The sequence below is a fragment of the Equus caballus genome, chromosome 30 (genome assembly GCF_041296265.1).
Source record: "Equus caballus isolate H_3958 breed thoroughbred chromosome 30, TB-T2T, whole genome shotgun sequence".
Lineage (NCBI taxonomy): Eukaryota > Metazoa > Chordata > Mammalia > Perissodactyla > Equidae > Equus > Equus caballus.
This window is the reverse complement of record NC_091713.1, coordinates 34,839,944-34,856,266: the sequence shown is the minus strand read 5'-3', so window position 1 is coordinate 34,856,266 and position 16,323 is coordinate 34,839,944. Positions and strand designations below refer to the sequence as shown.

The 16,323-nt window shown below is 36.9% G+C and overlaps 1 protein-coding gene across 19 annotated transcripts in view; it reads right to left on the bottom strand.

The window, feature by feature from the left end:
• Positions 1-726: 726 nt before the first annotated feature.
• PTPRC (protein tyrosine phosphatase receptor type C) overlaps positions 727-16,323 on the bottom strand; it is a 114,320-nt gene continuing 98,723 nt past the window's right edge. For 18 of the 19 annotated variants that reach the window (XM_005608046.4, XM_005608044.4, XM_005608045.4 and 15 more), the window contains 8 exons: positions 14,857-15,006; positions 10,677-10,767; positions 9,286-9,419; positions 8,217-8,351; positions 6,307-6,429; positions 5,906-6,084; positions 4,220-4,355; positions 985-2,076 (listed from right to left, as the gene is read on the bottom strand). In XM_005608046.4, the coding sequence (XP_005608103.1) occupies positions 1,804-2,076; positions 4,220-4,355; positions 5,906-6,084; positions 6,307-6,429; positions 8,217-8,351; positions 9,286-9,419; positions 10,677-10,767; positions 14,857-15,006 (1,221 nt within the window). In that variant the 3' untranslated portion in view covers positions 985-1,803. Of the gene's footprint in view, positions 2,077-4,219; positions 4,356-5,905; positions 6,085-6,306; positions 6,430-8,216; positions 8,352-9,285; positions 9,420-10,676; positions 10,768-14,856; positions 15,007-16,323 lie in introns of all 19 variants that reach the window. The other variant, NM_001309162.1, reaches the window with a different exon arrangement.

Here is a 16,323-nt window from a genome sequence, read left to right as displayed (position 1 = left end):
TACGCTCTGCTTTGGCAGCCCCAGGTGCCCAGGTTCTGATTCCGGGTACAAACCCAGCACTGTTCATCAAGCCACACTGAGGTGGCATCCCACACAGCAGAACTAGAAGAACCTACAACTAGGATAGACAACTAGGTCCTGGGACTTTGGGGAGAAAAAAAAAAGAGGAAGATTGGCAACAGATGTTAGCTCAGGGCCAATCTTCTTCACCAAAAAGAAGTGATGGAACTAAAAAAAAAAAGGGGACTATTACTTCATTCTAAAATTCACTTCTTTTCATATGTTAATGACAAAACTCCATAGAATAATGTACGGATTAATTGCTCATTTTGCATGTATAATAATAAAAGAATTAGGAGGATGAAAAAATAAATGCAAGTTGAAGGGAAAGCAATTGATGGTGTATAATTAAGACATTAAAAATTGATCAGGAGAGTAAAGATACAGAAAAGCAAACCAATTTAAAGCTAGTACGTGACTAATGTAATAGCTGATGAAGAATTCAATAAAAAGGAGTCGTGTCTATTACTTTTTGAAAACTATCATTTTTCTTGAATTTTTCCTAGATGCTAAATAATCATTTGACTACAGATCTTTAAAAAAAAAAGTGGAGACCTGTAAAATTGTTCTACAAATGTTAATTGCATAAACCTATATTTTAATATGTGCTTCCATAAAGCAAATGTGAACATGTAACATACTTAAAATATTATGTATGACAAAAGATAATGATTGAATTTTATTATGATTATTGATATTAATTCCTGATAAAAGCAGTCTCAGCATTGAGAAATTCAAAGTGAATGCACTTCAATGAAAGTCCAGGAGGACATTTAACATGGAAAATATGGCTATGTAATATTATACGTCTCACATCAATGCTTTATTCCATAAAAATAGCTACTTGAGGTTTATATGTAAATATTTAGCACAGATACATTTACATGATTCTGTTTTTATCATATGGATTTGATATATATTGGGTTTGTTTAAAGATCTTTATTTAAGTTCAACTGTAACAAACATAATTTTGGGTCAAAAGTATCAAGCAATGAATTTCACATATTATACAGAGAATAATCCACGTTGCAAAATTGTAAACACCATGTGAAGATGATAAGATAGGGTTGCTTGAAAATTTTAAATTAGACTAAATAAGGCTAAAAAGATGTTGGAATAAATGCTAACATATGGAATAGAAGGTTTCCAAATGTTAATTTTGCTAACTTTCGTGTAGTTAAATATTCACACACAAACTACTTTTAAGTCTATTTCTAGAGGTAAAATAGTAAACTACAAGATATAAATGAGTAGAACAAGGAGGACATCTTGAGGTCATTGTAGAAATGTACATGTTATTCTTAGAACCCACACGCAATTTATGATTTAAAACAGATCCTTTAGGCTAAGTTAACACTTTCAGTAGAAAACGTTTTTTCTTCAAAAAAATAAAAAGGCCAAGTTTCTCAAAAGCATCTACATCCACCTGAAAGAATTGTCTTTCTCTCTCTCTCAGACACACACACACACACACACACACACACACACACATGCAAAGACTACAAAGAAGTTCTATTTTGCCGAGGGATGGGTAAAATTTTAGAAGAAGCATAAGACTGTACAAAATGTTTTAGCAAAACCATCTTAAATATTTTTCTACAACAGTAAAAAAAGAAAGCTTCCCATAACATTGTTCCAATGCAATTCATTAATCCACTGTGTTCCTATTTCGCTCTCCTACTTCTAGAAAAATAGAAATAACGTTTAATATGAGGTTTTGAGTTGTCCCATTTACGTCTTTTACTATGCACTTTGAGTTAAAGCTGGACTTGCTGGACCATTGGCAGAATGTTCCGGCTCCTCGGGATCACTCGTGGGTTTAGAACCTTCATCCTCTTTATTTCCTTCTTGGACCTTATCTGGGGCATCAAGTGGACTAACACAATTAGCATCCTGTTTTTCTTTGTCCACTTCATTATCAAATTCAATTTTATCTTCTTGACTGTTTTTCTTTACTTGTCCATTCTGGGCAGGATAGGTGCTAGCTAGGAAGTCATACAGGAATTGGTACTGCTCCTAGTAAAAGAAAGAAGCAAGAAATTAGATAAAGGAAATTTACATGATTATTTTATATCAGATGAAGATTAGCGAGAACTAATCATTGACATGTGCAAGTCTTGGATAATAGAAAACTATTCTTATGTGTTTTCATAAAAAGAACATTTTAAATGGCTTACTCTCCTTACAGTTCTACAGGATTCACTGCAGGGTACTCTTCACAACTTGCCTTGTGGCCACACCAGCTGGTGTTCATTCCTCTCCCAGGTCATGTGGTGTCGCATTCCCAGGTCCTTGCCCACGATATCCCCTCTTGTGTTTATTCTCTTAGCTAATCATCTAAGAATTTACGCATCTAGGTATCATCTTAGTATCAGAGAGGGGGGTCATTTGCTTCAGGAAGACTATCCTGACCCCCAAAAGTTCAATTAAGTGCCCTCATTCATGTCCCTATCATTTCTTTGTCATTTTACTTACCACTCTCTTTAATAAATATCTGCCTTTTCCCCACACTATAAAGTGAGTCTCTTCATGACAAGAGCATATAGTAGGCACTCAATACACTTTTAAAACCGATACATGAAAGCTCAGTGGCATACACAATGAAAAGCTGCATATATTTGAGTGAGTAGCTATGTTTCTATTGAGACTAGTTACTAATTCCAAGACTATCATCTATGGTTACTACCACTTAGAGAGGTCACATTTTAGATTGATTTCAAAAAGGCCCCTTATTATCCTGTCTGTACCCACACCTCTTGGCAACGTGACTTTGCAGGCCCTTTCGACAGAAGGTGGAGTCTATCTCTGCACCCCTTGCATCTGGGCTGGCTTTGTGACTTGTTTTGCTAACAAAATGCAGAGGAAGACATGTCACGCCAGTTCCAAGTCTGCGTCTCAAGAGGTCTTGCACACAGCTGCCCTCCTGCTTAGAACTCTGCTGCCTTTCTGTGAATACGCCTGGGCTGGTCAGCTGGATGAAGTGAGACACGTAATCCACTCGCCCCTGTTGTCACAGCTTAATGTTAACCAACCACCAAGCTCTTGGCAGATGAGGTCATTTTGGACCAGCCAAACCCCAGAAGACACATCAGCAACACTAGACGTATGAATGAACCTGGTCCAGATTGGCTGAGCTGAGCAAGAAGAGCAGAACTATTCAGCTGATCAAATAGACTATTGAACTAAAATAAATGTCATTTTTTTCAGTCATTAAGTTTTGGGGTGGTTTGTTACACAGAAGCACAAATTGATACAGGATTAAAGGTGGGAGAAATTAGGGAATTCATGAGCACTTAAAGAAATGTTCTTCATAAACTGTAACAACAAGTTGCTGGCAAGCTCTAAGTAGGTCTCTCATTTATATTGATAATAATTCTATTTGAATTATTATGTAAAAATGGAAGATAAAAAGGAAAAATAAAAAAGTAAATGGAAGAGAAAATAAGGAAAAGGGAGGGAAGGAGAGGATGGGGAGAGAAGGAAAGTGGAGAAGCAATTGTTAAAATGAAAATGCAAAACATATTAAAAGCAGTGGTGAGATATGCTTGAAGCCTGGTACTTAAGGGTTACTGTAAATATTCCGTAAGATAAATGGTTACTCTTCTACCTTGTTCCCAACACAGCCATGGATGAAAAGAAGTTAGTACCCACATAAATCCTGGATAAATAACCTTAATCCCCATTAGATGTATTCGCTGAGCCTAAATGCTAGATTCGCAGCCCAAGCGTAATTGTAGCTTGCTAATATGCTGTTTTCTTGTCCAACCAGAGGGATGACTCAATGGTCACGAGGATTTATCAGCTTGTTTTGCAGAAGTAAAAGAATACCTTTAAGGAAGCTCTGACCGCTGGATGACCTGATCCCAGCTGCTGCTGACACCAAGATGTCTAGTAGCTCAAAGTCTTATCTGAAGTGAAAGAAACGTGGACTTCCCCTTTGTTTCCCAGAAACTCCTCCTCCCAAGTCCCTTAGCCCCATAAAGACCCCCTTCTTTCTTCTTTGGTTAGGACAGATCTGAGAGAAGCTGCTCTCCCACCTTCTCATTTTAGCCAATTTGAATAAACCTTTCTCTATCTCCAAGCACCTGAGTCTCAGTGATTGGCTTCTACTGCGCATCGAGCATGGACCTGAAATTAAAAGGTTTGGTATCATACTTACAAATGTGGGAATCATCCCAGGCCTGGCTTTGCGTAGAGATTTTACTACTTGAAAAACATCTATCACTTCTTCTGTTTCTGCGCTTTCCAAGAGATTCAACAAAGCACAAAATATTCCTGTTTGCTGAGATCCATCTCTATAAAAGGAAGAAAAGATCAACAAAGAGAAAGTGATATTAGACTGAAAATGGAATGAGAGAGGCAGAATACATTCTTTACTTCATGTTTATTGTAATTATTTATTCCAATCTCTTAAGAGCAAAATAGTTCTGTTAAATGCAATTTTTGGACAAAACATTTTCAATTTGGGAAAAGAATAATCCTATAGTTTAAAAAATATTTGTCTTAGGCTAAAAAAGATACTTTCTTCTCTTTAGTACTTACAGATTACAATAGACTTTTATTTACATTTGAAGTTACTAGGACAAATATCAAAATGCCAATTTGATAGATGAGGACATCAAGATTTAGGGAAGATAAAGGCATGACTAGAAAAACTGATGCTAACAGAAATACTGAATCTGCTATTTTGCAAATTACCAGATCTCATGCTTTTCTCCTTTTCTCCTCTGCCTCTCTACCACTTTTTACAAATGTTTACCCTTCTGCATCAGTAGAAAAATGATGCCTGGTGGAATTATTCATTAAAAAGAGAGCAACCAAATGATTTACAAAACTATGAGAGGTATGTTACATTTTCACAAAGCTTCTTCTTAATATATTATTAGCAAGACTTTATTTATTGTATATAACTAAAGAACATATAGTAGGCATGCAACTACATCCCAAGAAACACATGTAGGTTAAAGCCTAAATTTCCCCTCTTCAGCTTTCTTTCCATGTAAGTTTCACCTTTGAAAACTCAACAAATGCTGAAAAATAGCATATCTCTAAAAGATTGGTTCTAGTATATGCAATTCTAAGAATAATAATGAGGTTTTCTCAAATATCCTAAAAGCATTTCACTAGATTTACATTTCTCATTTTACGTCTCTATTTTTCATTTCTCATTTTCTTTATATGTTTATGTAAACATTTTATATTATGCATCCTTCTTTCAATATCTCTTATTTAAAGTCGGTATGTAGGCATCGATCATAGGTGAAAGTTAAGGGCTTCCATAAAATTAATAAAATCAAGTACTATTATGTATATCATTAAAATCTTTCCCTTTTGGGTCAGTTTAGAAAGTCAAATGATGGGTTTCAGGTCAAAGTTGCTAAGCATTGAGATTTGAGTTAATACATAACTTAAGATATGTTTATCGAAAGCAAGGCATTCAGTCCTCTGGATTCTCTTAACGCCTAATACAGTGGATCACTGCCTATAAGCATAAACAAATGTAATATCCATCCATCTATCTGTTCATGCATCCTTCCGTTCATTCACTAATTTATTCAGGACATATGATGTTCCAGGTTCAATGTTAGGCCCTGGGGAGTCAAAGATGACATGACAGTAGTATGAAGGAACTCACAGCCTAAATTTATTGCACTATAATAGTTTCTATTCTATTTCTAAAATAGTTATGTGATGGGAGCATGACAGAGAGAGTGACTCCCTAAAAGGCCTTATCTGTGGTGATGTATTTCATATATCAGGATAAATAGGATTTAACAGGAACTTTGAACCAAGAAGTCAAGTATTCTGATAATTTTTAGAGCATATCTTATCAAATCTCACCCACCTGCAGTGAATGAGGAGAGGTGCATTCTTGTGATGCTTATTTCCTTCTGGGCCATTCTTCTTGGGAAGTTTTTGTTTGAGACTCTGAATCATAGAGATTAAGTCTTTGGGCTCTGCAGGAAGCTCTGCCACAGTCCAGCTATCATATTGGTACTGGTACACAGTTCGAGGCTCTTTCCTCTAAAACCAGAAGCGAAGGGACATTAACTCAAGTGAAGTTCAGCTCATTTAATAATTTCATAGTCACGTTTTCTCCACAAGAACTTTCATTCAAATCATTTAAAGATTTTATTCTGAAAATATTATATAGATAGTTGCTTTGCTTTCATAGAGTAATTTCTATTAGTTTTTCTATCAGACCAATTACATCAAAGATACATACTTCTGAAATTATTTAAATACCTTGGAATGCCTCAGTTCAAATACACGGAGGGTATAAGCTGCAGATATGTTGGTTTCTTTCATATCAACTTCTATTTCTCCATATGTTTTCTTCCCTTCTCCCCAGTACTGAGCACAGGCTTCCTAGATAAGAAAGAACATGATTCAACAACTTCTATAAGTGTTCTATTTGCTTTTTAAAGCCTTCTAAGAACCTGTCTCTCTGTCTATCTGTCTTTCTCTTCTTCCCTCTGTTCTATTAAATTGAAATTATTAATTGTGTTCTAAAATTGAAACCTACCCATAAAACTCTAAAATCTATTTTATGTATGTTGCACATCCATTCGACCATTACTTGGTGTTTCCTTGTGCAAATCAAGGGAACCTTGGAATAACCAACATGGCCGGGACACCACAGGAACAGCTCTGTCATCCCCAGTGTAGGTCTTTGGGACTTGTTCCTCCCTTCCTTATCATCACCTCCCTTATCATCACCTCTTCAAAATTTGTAGATTGAGCTGATGTCTGTCATGACACCTGCAGTAACTGAGGTTTCACTGTCCCTCCAGTGGTCCTTGAGGAAGGAGCCTGCATGTTTGGGACTTTGTCTCTGTATGCTGATGACCAACCCCATGAGCAGCTCTATATAAGTTAACTGAGAAGTCTAAGTAAAGGGTCAGATGGAAGAGTAGATGAATCACAAAGGCATGGCCTCCCTTTGCAAATGGTTCCCCACCGACTACAGTCCCACAGTTGCTGACAATGACTGGCATTCCTGCCTGCACTCCTGTTCCATTTCCTGGCTTTCACACTTTACATGAAGAAAAAGATTTCTGGAACTCCATGTGGGAAATTTGAACATATATTCATTAAAAAAAAAAAAAACCATAAAAATAAAAAATAACTTTCTATGTGCAGTGGTAGGGGACCAGGGAAAAGAGAGAGAAAGAAAAAGCATATAATATAATATAATATAACATAACATAATATAATATAATACAATTGCATGCTTAGGAGAGCATTCATTAAATAAGCTTTAATATATGTCATATAATGTGTTGAGTGCTAACACAAGGTAAGATTGACTGTCACGGAAATTTTGAGTACTCAGGGTATTGAAGAAAGGATCAAATACACATCACAGGTATTAAGCAGGAGATCAAATTAAATCTCAGGTTCACTTCCAACTCTAGAATTTTATGACAATAAATATTTCATGAACATAAAGAAGGCAGGATTTAGATAATTTTTTCAGGAGTTTTGTCTTGCTAGGAGAATAGAATTAAAATGGGAAGAGAGGACACATTTAGAAATACAGAATGTCAGTAACTTGAAACGCAGTGATGAAAATGCAAATGGTGTGCTAAGATTCAGTCAGTAAACCTACTTGTCTGGAATGGAAAGCATGTAAAACACAAAAATATGAGGAAAATGGAAGGCTGTTTGTTGTATTTAGCAAGGGGTGACCCTGGGATTACTATGCATTAGATGATCTGTGAGCAGTGTGCAAGACTGGTGGGGGCAAAGGTAAGAGACTGTCAGATCCAGACACAAGATGTTGGAGGCCAACACTCAGATGGAAGATGTTAAGAATGAACAACTGAGGGACCAGCCTGGGGGCATAGTGGTTAAGTTTGCGCTCTCTGCTTCAGTGGCCCAGGGTTCATTGGTTCAGATCCTGGGCATGGACCTACACACCGCTCATCAAGCCATGCTGTAGTGGCATCCCACATACAAAATAGAAGAAGATTGGTACAGATGTTAGCTCAGGGACCATCTTGCTCAACAGCAACAAAAAGAATGAACAAATGGAACTGTGTGACAGAGGGATCAAAAAGACTTGGGTATAGTAATCAAGTAATTAAATGAAGAATGGAGAATGATATTTTATAACAGAAAGATTTGAAAAAAAGATTCTTAAAAGTACAAACCTGGTCTCCACTCTTCAGCCCTGTCAGCATAACAATAGCTTTGACTTTTCTTTGGAATATCATCTGCCAAAAGTCTCCAATGGTCTCTTTTAGTGGCCCCTGAGCAGCAATCATCACATCAGGTTTCCAGTAACTCTGTAAAAAAAAAAGTGGCACTCTGTTACTATTGCTAACGGACGAGGAAGCAGTGGATTCTTAAAATAACCATTTGGAAATATAGTCACTTAATTTGACATCAATACTCTTATATAAAATTATTAAGACCTAAAATTCTTGGGTCCAAGAAACAATGTGTTATCTATATGTAAAATACTTACTTAGCTAATGAAAATACTTAGCTAATAATGTGAAATCAAGTTTAGGACATATTATCTTACGAGACTAACGAGTTTTCCCTTCCAAAAATACCTTTTTTCGCTGAAAAGCTTAATGTGAATATAAAAAGAAATTGCATAAGTATTTCAAGTCATCTTCATCATGTCTCTACTTTATTGGTGCCTATGTATTTTTATTATATCTCATAATTAAACTAACATTCTATGAATGTGTGCTGTAGGAAAATTTGGAAAAGAAATCCATTTGTGTGTATATGCAAAAAGTATTTACTAAATGACTAAAGTTTCCTTGTTTGAACTCTCAGTTTACTGAAAAAAAGTATGTGACACAGACTCACCTAATAATTCAGATACTCTGAATGGAAAGTTTCTAACTATACAAATATGCAAATTTGGATTTGCTTACAATTTGGATATCTAAGTATAAACATTTTCAAATCCTTTGATTTGCTCAACATTTATTATTTTGCAAATTAGTATGATTACAGTCATATTTTTCATAAATTGTAACTACTAGCATTGTCTTATTTTGTAGCAATTCATCAGGTTTTAACATCTTTAAGTCTTTCAATAAGTTAAAATATAGTATTGAAAATGGAAGCTTTGGTCTTAATCAATATATAGTTATGGGAAGCTCATTATCATTTTATGAAACGACTTAATGAATGTCCATTATAACGTGGATATATTTTTTAAAGGGTTGGATCCTGACCTTTGGAAATCTCGGTACCCACCATTATGAAAGATGCATTGATGTATTTGCTGGTTTCCTCCGAGTCACTGTCATCATCAGATGATTCATCCGAATCATGCTCACTCTCTTTGCTCACTTCCAATTCATGTTTAAGTGGCACTCTGTTAAAGTCATCTGTGTAAAACAAATGAGTAGTAAGTCTCCCTTTAAAAAATGAAATTTCTGCTTGATTGTCATGTGGAAATTAGAAAGTAATTTAGAAGTGACAGATTGCATTAGGTAAATTGATTGATCTACATGGAATGAGATCCTACATAAAATTCAATTCTTATCGACTAACAAATTATAAAAAAGAAGTCTAAGAAAAAGAAAGCCCTAAACAGCTCCAGGAAGAATCATGGGACATAACTCTACGTTAAACAAGAAATAGATACCATAACACTCCATATGATTATTCAATCTTTGATTCATATATTTTAGTTTTCCATGAATATCACCATTCTGCTTAAGTTAAAAAAAATACATTCGTAAGCTAATAAAATACCTAGCTTAGGTAAATACCTAATTTTTCAACTATATCCTATTAACGTTAAATTAGCCAGCTTAGTTAAATAGGTAGCTCTGATAAATTCTCAAGAAAATTATTTAGTCCATAATTTCTCATTGTTTCTTAATTTCTTTAATTTCTAGTAACTGATCATATGATCTGGTTAGCTCCATCACTATCAATTTCATATTTTAAATGACATTCATAAGGAATCCTTCAGAAATTAACTAGGTCAACCATGCCCTGATTCAATTTATTTCTCTGTCTAGTTTATTAGCTTGGGTTATATTTTCTCCTTGTTAATGTTAGTGTACACAACTGAATAAAATTATAGTTGTACCACATGTGGTCCTATCAATACACTTAAATAGCAGAATTCAAGTCTTAAAAACTGTGCATATTTTGATTTGTTAAATTTGATGATTAACAGTTTGTGGAGTACCCTCCACCTACATTCAACCTCCCAGATATAAGGAAGGGGTGAAAAGAAAGCAGAAAGGGAACGAGGAACATAACCTTTGCTATTTGGCAATTACTCTGGAGTAAATAACTGAAGTAAACTAAAGATAAGAGAAATTGGTAAAGAGGACTTGGCCTTTTTTCTCCCAGCTTCACAGGTTACATCTTTCTGACAACCCGTTTCTGAAATAATTGGTAGAAAGAAAACATTGTACATAGTTTATCCTCCAAAGCCTATTGTGAATTTTGGGTTTGAAAGTGTTTGCTTTAACGAAAATTTAACTAGCCTATTAACTATTCTCCACTGTTAACCTAATGTTGAAAACTTGCTTCAGGATCATTTGTGCGTGTGCGCGTCTTACGTTAAATGAATCCAAAAGAGAGCTTAACTTTATCTGACACAAAAAATAAAATAAATTACATACATGGAATGATGGAAGAATTCCTGTTTTTACTTTTATTTTCTTCTTGGTTTCCAATGTGCTGTGCCCTCCAGCTTCTATATGTAGGAAGTCTCTGAGGGGAAAAACAAATAGAATAGAAAACTCCTTTAAAAATCTCAGTATTTGGGGGGCTGGCCCCGTGGCCGAGTAGTTAAGTTCACGTACTCTGCCTTCAGCGGCCTGGGGTTTCTCCGGTTCGGATCCTGGGCGCGGACATGGCACCCCTCATCAGGCCGTGCTGAGGTGGCATCCCGCATGCCACAACTAGAAGGACCCACAACTAAAAATACACAACTATGTACTGCGGGGATTGGGGGAGAAAACCAGGGGGGGAAAATGTCAATATTGGCTTAGATTATTATTGCGGCCTAAGACGCTCCCTGAAGAGAAGCATTTCATCAAGCTTTGTGAAATTTGCATACATTCCCTACAGGTCACAATTTTTAAGTTTGCCTCTGAAGTTTTCCTTTTAATTGCTCAGGCATTTAGTGTTTTTGACATGGTGAGTTTGAACTAAATAGATACAATTATATAATAGAATATGCTTTCTACTTAGGAGTTCCTGGAAAGCAAAATAGCATGATTTGCTCTTGTATACGTTGAAAGTACTATCCAGATGTTGATCATTATCCATCTTGCAAACGCAGTGGTAAATTATTTTTTTAAAAATCCCAAATAAACCCTCCAGATACAGCACTCACAGAAGACTTGGCTCGCTCTGAATAGTTGATACTCGCTTGCTCACGCCTTCCAGACCGCTTTCCCTCTCACGGGGGCTAACCAGTCAGCAAGACCCATCATTTCTACTGGCGAGGCTCTCAAATCCTTTTACTTTTCTCTCTTTCTGCTTCGTCCGGTCCACTTTCATTTCTCACTTGAAAACATCAACAGTTGCTTACCCAGCCTCTTTAACTTCAGTCTCACTTGCTCTAACCCTTTTAAAACACCAAATAGAGCAAGTCCCTGTCGAGGTCTTCGGCAGCTTCCCGGCACTGCTCAGAAGCATCTAACCTCATAATAACAGCACAAAAGTCTTCAGGAATATGCCCCTGACTGTCGCTCCAGCCTCATCGTCTGCTGGGCCCCTCACGCTTCACCCAAACCAACTTCCTCGATTCTCGGCAAGGCCAAGCTGTCCTTTCATTCTTGGCAGCCTCACATGTGTGTTTTCTGCCTGGATCACCCTTTTCCTTTTGTCACTCTGCTAACTTCTACCTGCCCTGTAGGTATCAGTTTAAATGTCGGTTTCTTTTGGAAGATCAGTCTGCCTGCAGCCCTCTCTTCCCCTAGTCCTTAAGTAAATATTTGTCAAGTAGATGAATAACCTAAATGGAGAGAGCTCATGATGTACAATTCAGCAGGATTTTATGTTTGTGCGCGTATGTGTACATATATATATATATTTAATACAGTGCCTTCTCTCAACTACATATGGCAACGTGTTTCAAACCCCATTGACCATAACTGAATGAGTGAAAACCTCATCATTGACTACCAGTTCACTTGAACACCATCATGAGCTTCATGGAGGCAGACGCTTCAGAAAGCATCACAACACTTGTTGCTCCTGTGGGAACGGTCACCCAATGGCCCCTGCCTTCTAGCCAAGACCCAGGATGATAGGGGAAACTAAAGGCTCATCTTTGTCTAAGACGCAAAGGATTTTTCATACCTCAATCCCTGCTTGTTCAGTTGCTACCACAAGTCTAAGCCTCCCAGTGCATCCATATTCCCCAGAATTATTTCTAAATGATTACCTGCATCCTTAAATACAACTCCATCTCATGTCTCACCAATCAATGCCTTTCTCTCTGCCACCCAGTGCTCATGGTCTGTCATCAACAAACTCCCATCCATTTGAATCCTATTCTCCCAAAGGTCCTTTCACCTTCTTATTGGGCGGGGGGCACCAAGTGAAAACTGGATGTCCCTTGAAGACATCACCAGGAATTTTGTAGCTCTTTTTAAGAAGCTTTCCCCCCTCACATTCCATTTGCCTCACAGGTAGAAGAAAAGATATGTGCTGCCTTTGCTTCCAGCTTCTACTCGCAAACCAGTTCTACACATTTCTCCTTCCAAAAACCCAACTACTTTGATTTTCCTGCCATCGTACTATATTCCTTGCCTTTCAGTTGGAGGTGTCAGGTACCAATTTCTGGATCATCCCACCTCATTTAGTTTTCAACTTGGCTAATTGTGTGCTCTTCTCAAAATATGTCATCATTCTTGGTTACTTCAGCATTGACAAGGACGATCTATCCAACACTCTGGTCTCTTCAATTCTTAGCTTCTTTACCACCTATGATCTTTCTCTCCACTCCTCAGCATCCACTTTCTCCATTCTACCTTTGTAGCTTCATTCCAAACATTGTGTCACCTTAAAAATTTTGATTTCATCCAACCCTGTTATTGACAATTACCTCTAGACTTCCCAGTCATTTATTTTGGGATCTTCAATCTAGCCATCTGGAATTCTACCAAAGCCTCCAACATATTGTTACTACTTTCTCTATGCACCTCACATCCATCTGTAGCCAATTTGCTCTTTATCATTCACCACTATATCACTCATTTGCAAACACCCTCAACTCCTTTGACTTCTGACTTCCAAATAGTCACTTTTAAAGATCCTAGATGGGTTTAACCCAGTAATCTGCATACACAGGATTTACCCCTAGAGAACTCAGTGTTGCTGTAGAAAACAATAAAACCAAGTGACTGACTTCTCTTTAAATTCATGACTATAAATTTTGAATGATCCACCGGTAATGTCTGGCAATCCTACTACCTTGGCCTGGAGATATTGCTTTTCTACTTTGATATAACTGTTTCATAGCCTTTCCCCTTCCTCAAGCATAAGCTCTTCTTTGCCCTACTCCCTACTGTCCCCCAGAAATCCCAACTGATGGTCTTGCTTCATATTTTCTTGAGAAAGAAAAGACAAGTAGGCAAGAACTATGACTTCTCATCAACAAACCTTCCAACCAACCTACATCTTTACTCTCATTTTCTGTCTTCTTTTATGCTTAGATGGAATAATTTCACTGTTTCTATCAGAGTTATGGTCATTACCCATCCTCTGAGTCACACTCTCTCCTCATATCCACTTGTAAATCACTTTGACTCTGGTGCCCAGAATTGTACTTGGCACAGAGCAAATCATACTTGTTTCAGTGAAAGAATTTACTCTCTTTTTTAGTGAGTTTACATATGAACATTTAAATTAAATTTATAAGTGTTTCCAAACAGCATATGTGTCTATGTCGTTTAGTAGGGTTAGTGTGTTGAATACATTTGATTTATCAGCTCAAAGAGCAAGAAAACAACAAGAACGCATCTCTCTGTTTAAGGCTAGCTGGTAGCCTGCTCCTTCTTCCAGTGTAGTGCGGGTTTTCTGGAGGATTGGCTTACTTGGTGACTACCACATGCTCCACCCACACCCCCACCTTCACCCACTTGGATCCAAAACGTTAAATGGTTCTGCATGTGATTAAAAGCACATTCCTGGCCTTACCATGAAACTCTCTAAATTGACCGGTTTGGTAGTTTACAGAAAGGTTCAGTAAACTGGAAATCATGGGTGAAAGAGAAAAGTTACAAAACATTCTTTTTGACACCTGAGCAATTTGGAGATAGCTATGCCAACGCTCTGAAATCACAGTGAACTATATCCTTGGTTAGCTTTCAGAGTAATTGCCTAATAAATAGGTTAGGACATATGTATTTATCCTTCAGTTTCTGTCTACCAGCTCCAGCCAGTTCAACTTCCTAAGTAGTCATAAACTCCTCTAATTATTTCCTTTACAAACCAAAACCAGATGTCGCTTTTAAAGGTGAGATGCGACATTGCCTTTGGCGAACCGATTTTGTGGCTATATACTATTATTTTGACACTTTATTTTATACCAGCTTAATGAGGAATGGTTAGAAGTGTTGGCTGTAGAATCAGATTTCTAGATTTAAACACGTCTCCTACGTAATGGTTGTGGGGTTTCAGGCATTTCTCTTAACTCTCTGTGCCTTCGTGTCCTCGTCTGTGCTTCCTTGGGTATGGTGAGGCCCAAATGCAAGAACTGTGTCAAGTGCATAGCACAGCAGGGGAAAACAGAAGCACTCAGTGAAAGTTGTCTGTGATCATTATGATTGCTACTGTTATTAGTACCTGGAATTCAGCCTCCAGTGGAGATGGCTCACTGGGTGGATCTCTCTTCTTCATGTTGGGCAGATATGAATGTAGTTCAGACAAGTTCACTTCTGTTTCTCCAAACTGATTGTATTCCACCAAGGCCTGATGGATCAAGATGTACTGTGCCTGCAATTTCAAGGAAAAATACAGATAATTAGCTGATAACTTACCTATAAGTCACATTTAAACAAACTACATATTCCCATAATTTTGTCTTATTGGGACAATGTATGGAAAAGAAAACTGATATCTATAACATTTATCTACTTTTTTAATTGAGGTAATATATCATTTAAATATTCTGGAAGTTGGTTCTCACAGTTCTCTAGAATATGAGCAAATTCCATCTCAAACTATTTTTCAAGAAAAAAACCATAGCTTGCTAAATAGATTAGGCATCTACTGAGTGATGCATAACTTTTATCTTATTCCTAAAAATTAAAAAATAGTATCTATTACTTCCTTCAATGAGTATATTGAGTCAGGTCAAGTTACTAATATATAAACTATAATAAGTTTCACTCCATATCTGAGAGGAAAAAAGCAAGTTAATGTTTCATAGTCTTTAAAAAAGACATGTTAGACCTAAAAACACAATATGCCAAACCCAGATTTAACAATTCCTAACCTTTTATCACATTTGAATGGAGTTTTTAAATAAATTTTAATTTATTTTAGATAAGTGACATGTTTCTGATAAAGTTCAAGCCTCTTTAACCACCCCCTCCAGTCCTCTGAGTTTCGTTGTATCCTTCCACTCTATTTAACTTTTCCACAGAAAATAATTTCTTTTTTTTCTGGTTCACGATCTGTTTTTAAACTTCTACACTAACATCTATGTATCTGTAAACATTGTACCTTTTTGTATGCTTTCTTAAAAATTACATAAATCGTACCCTATAAGCTTCATTTGGTGACCTTATTCACTCATTGTTTTCATCTGGGCATCTAACGGCAGCGACAGATGCAAACCTAGATTATTCCTTTCACCTGCAGCATCACACATGCTGTACAGCGTCCCATGTCCACATTTTGTTTGCTCATTTCCCCTGTTGATACGTATTCAGGGTGTTTCCAACCTTTTTTTCTATTCTAGCAAGGCTGAATGCAACGAACAATCTTGCACATGTTTCTGATTGTGTGCATTGGCAAATGCTTCTCTTGGGTTTCTCCGTACATGTGGAATTGCTGGATCGAGCGCAGACATTTTCAATAATAACCATCACTTACAATTACTGAGTACATGCATGTGCCAAGGAGTGGTTTACATGCTTTACTTGGATGGCCTTTTTCGTCATAACTCTGAAAGTTAAATACGATCATTATCTCCATTTTACAGATGACTTAACTGAGGTACGAAACATTAAAAACTTGCAAAAGGGTGCACAGCATTAACAATTAGAGGCAAGATTTGAACCTTGGAAGTCTAGTTCCAAAAACCAG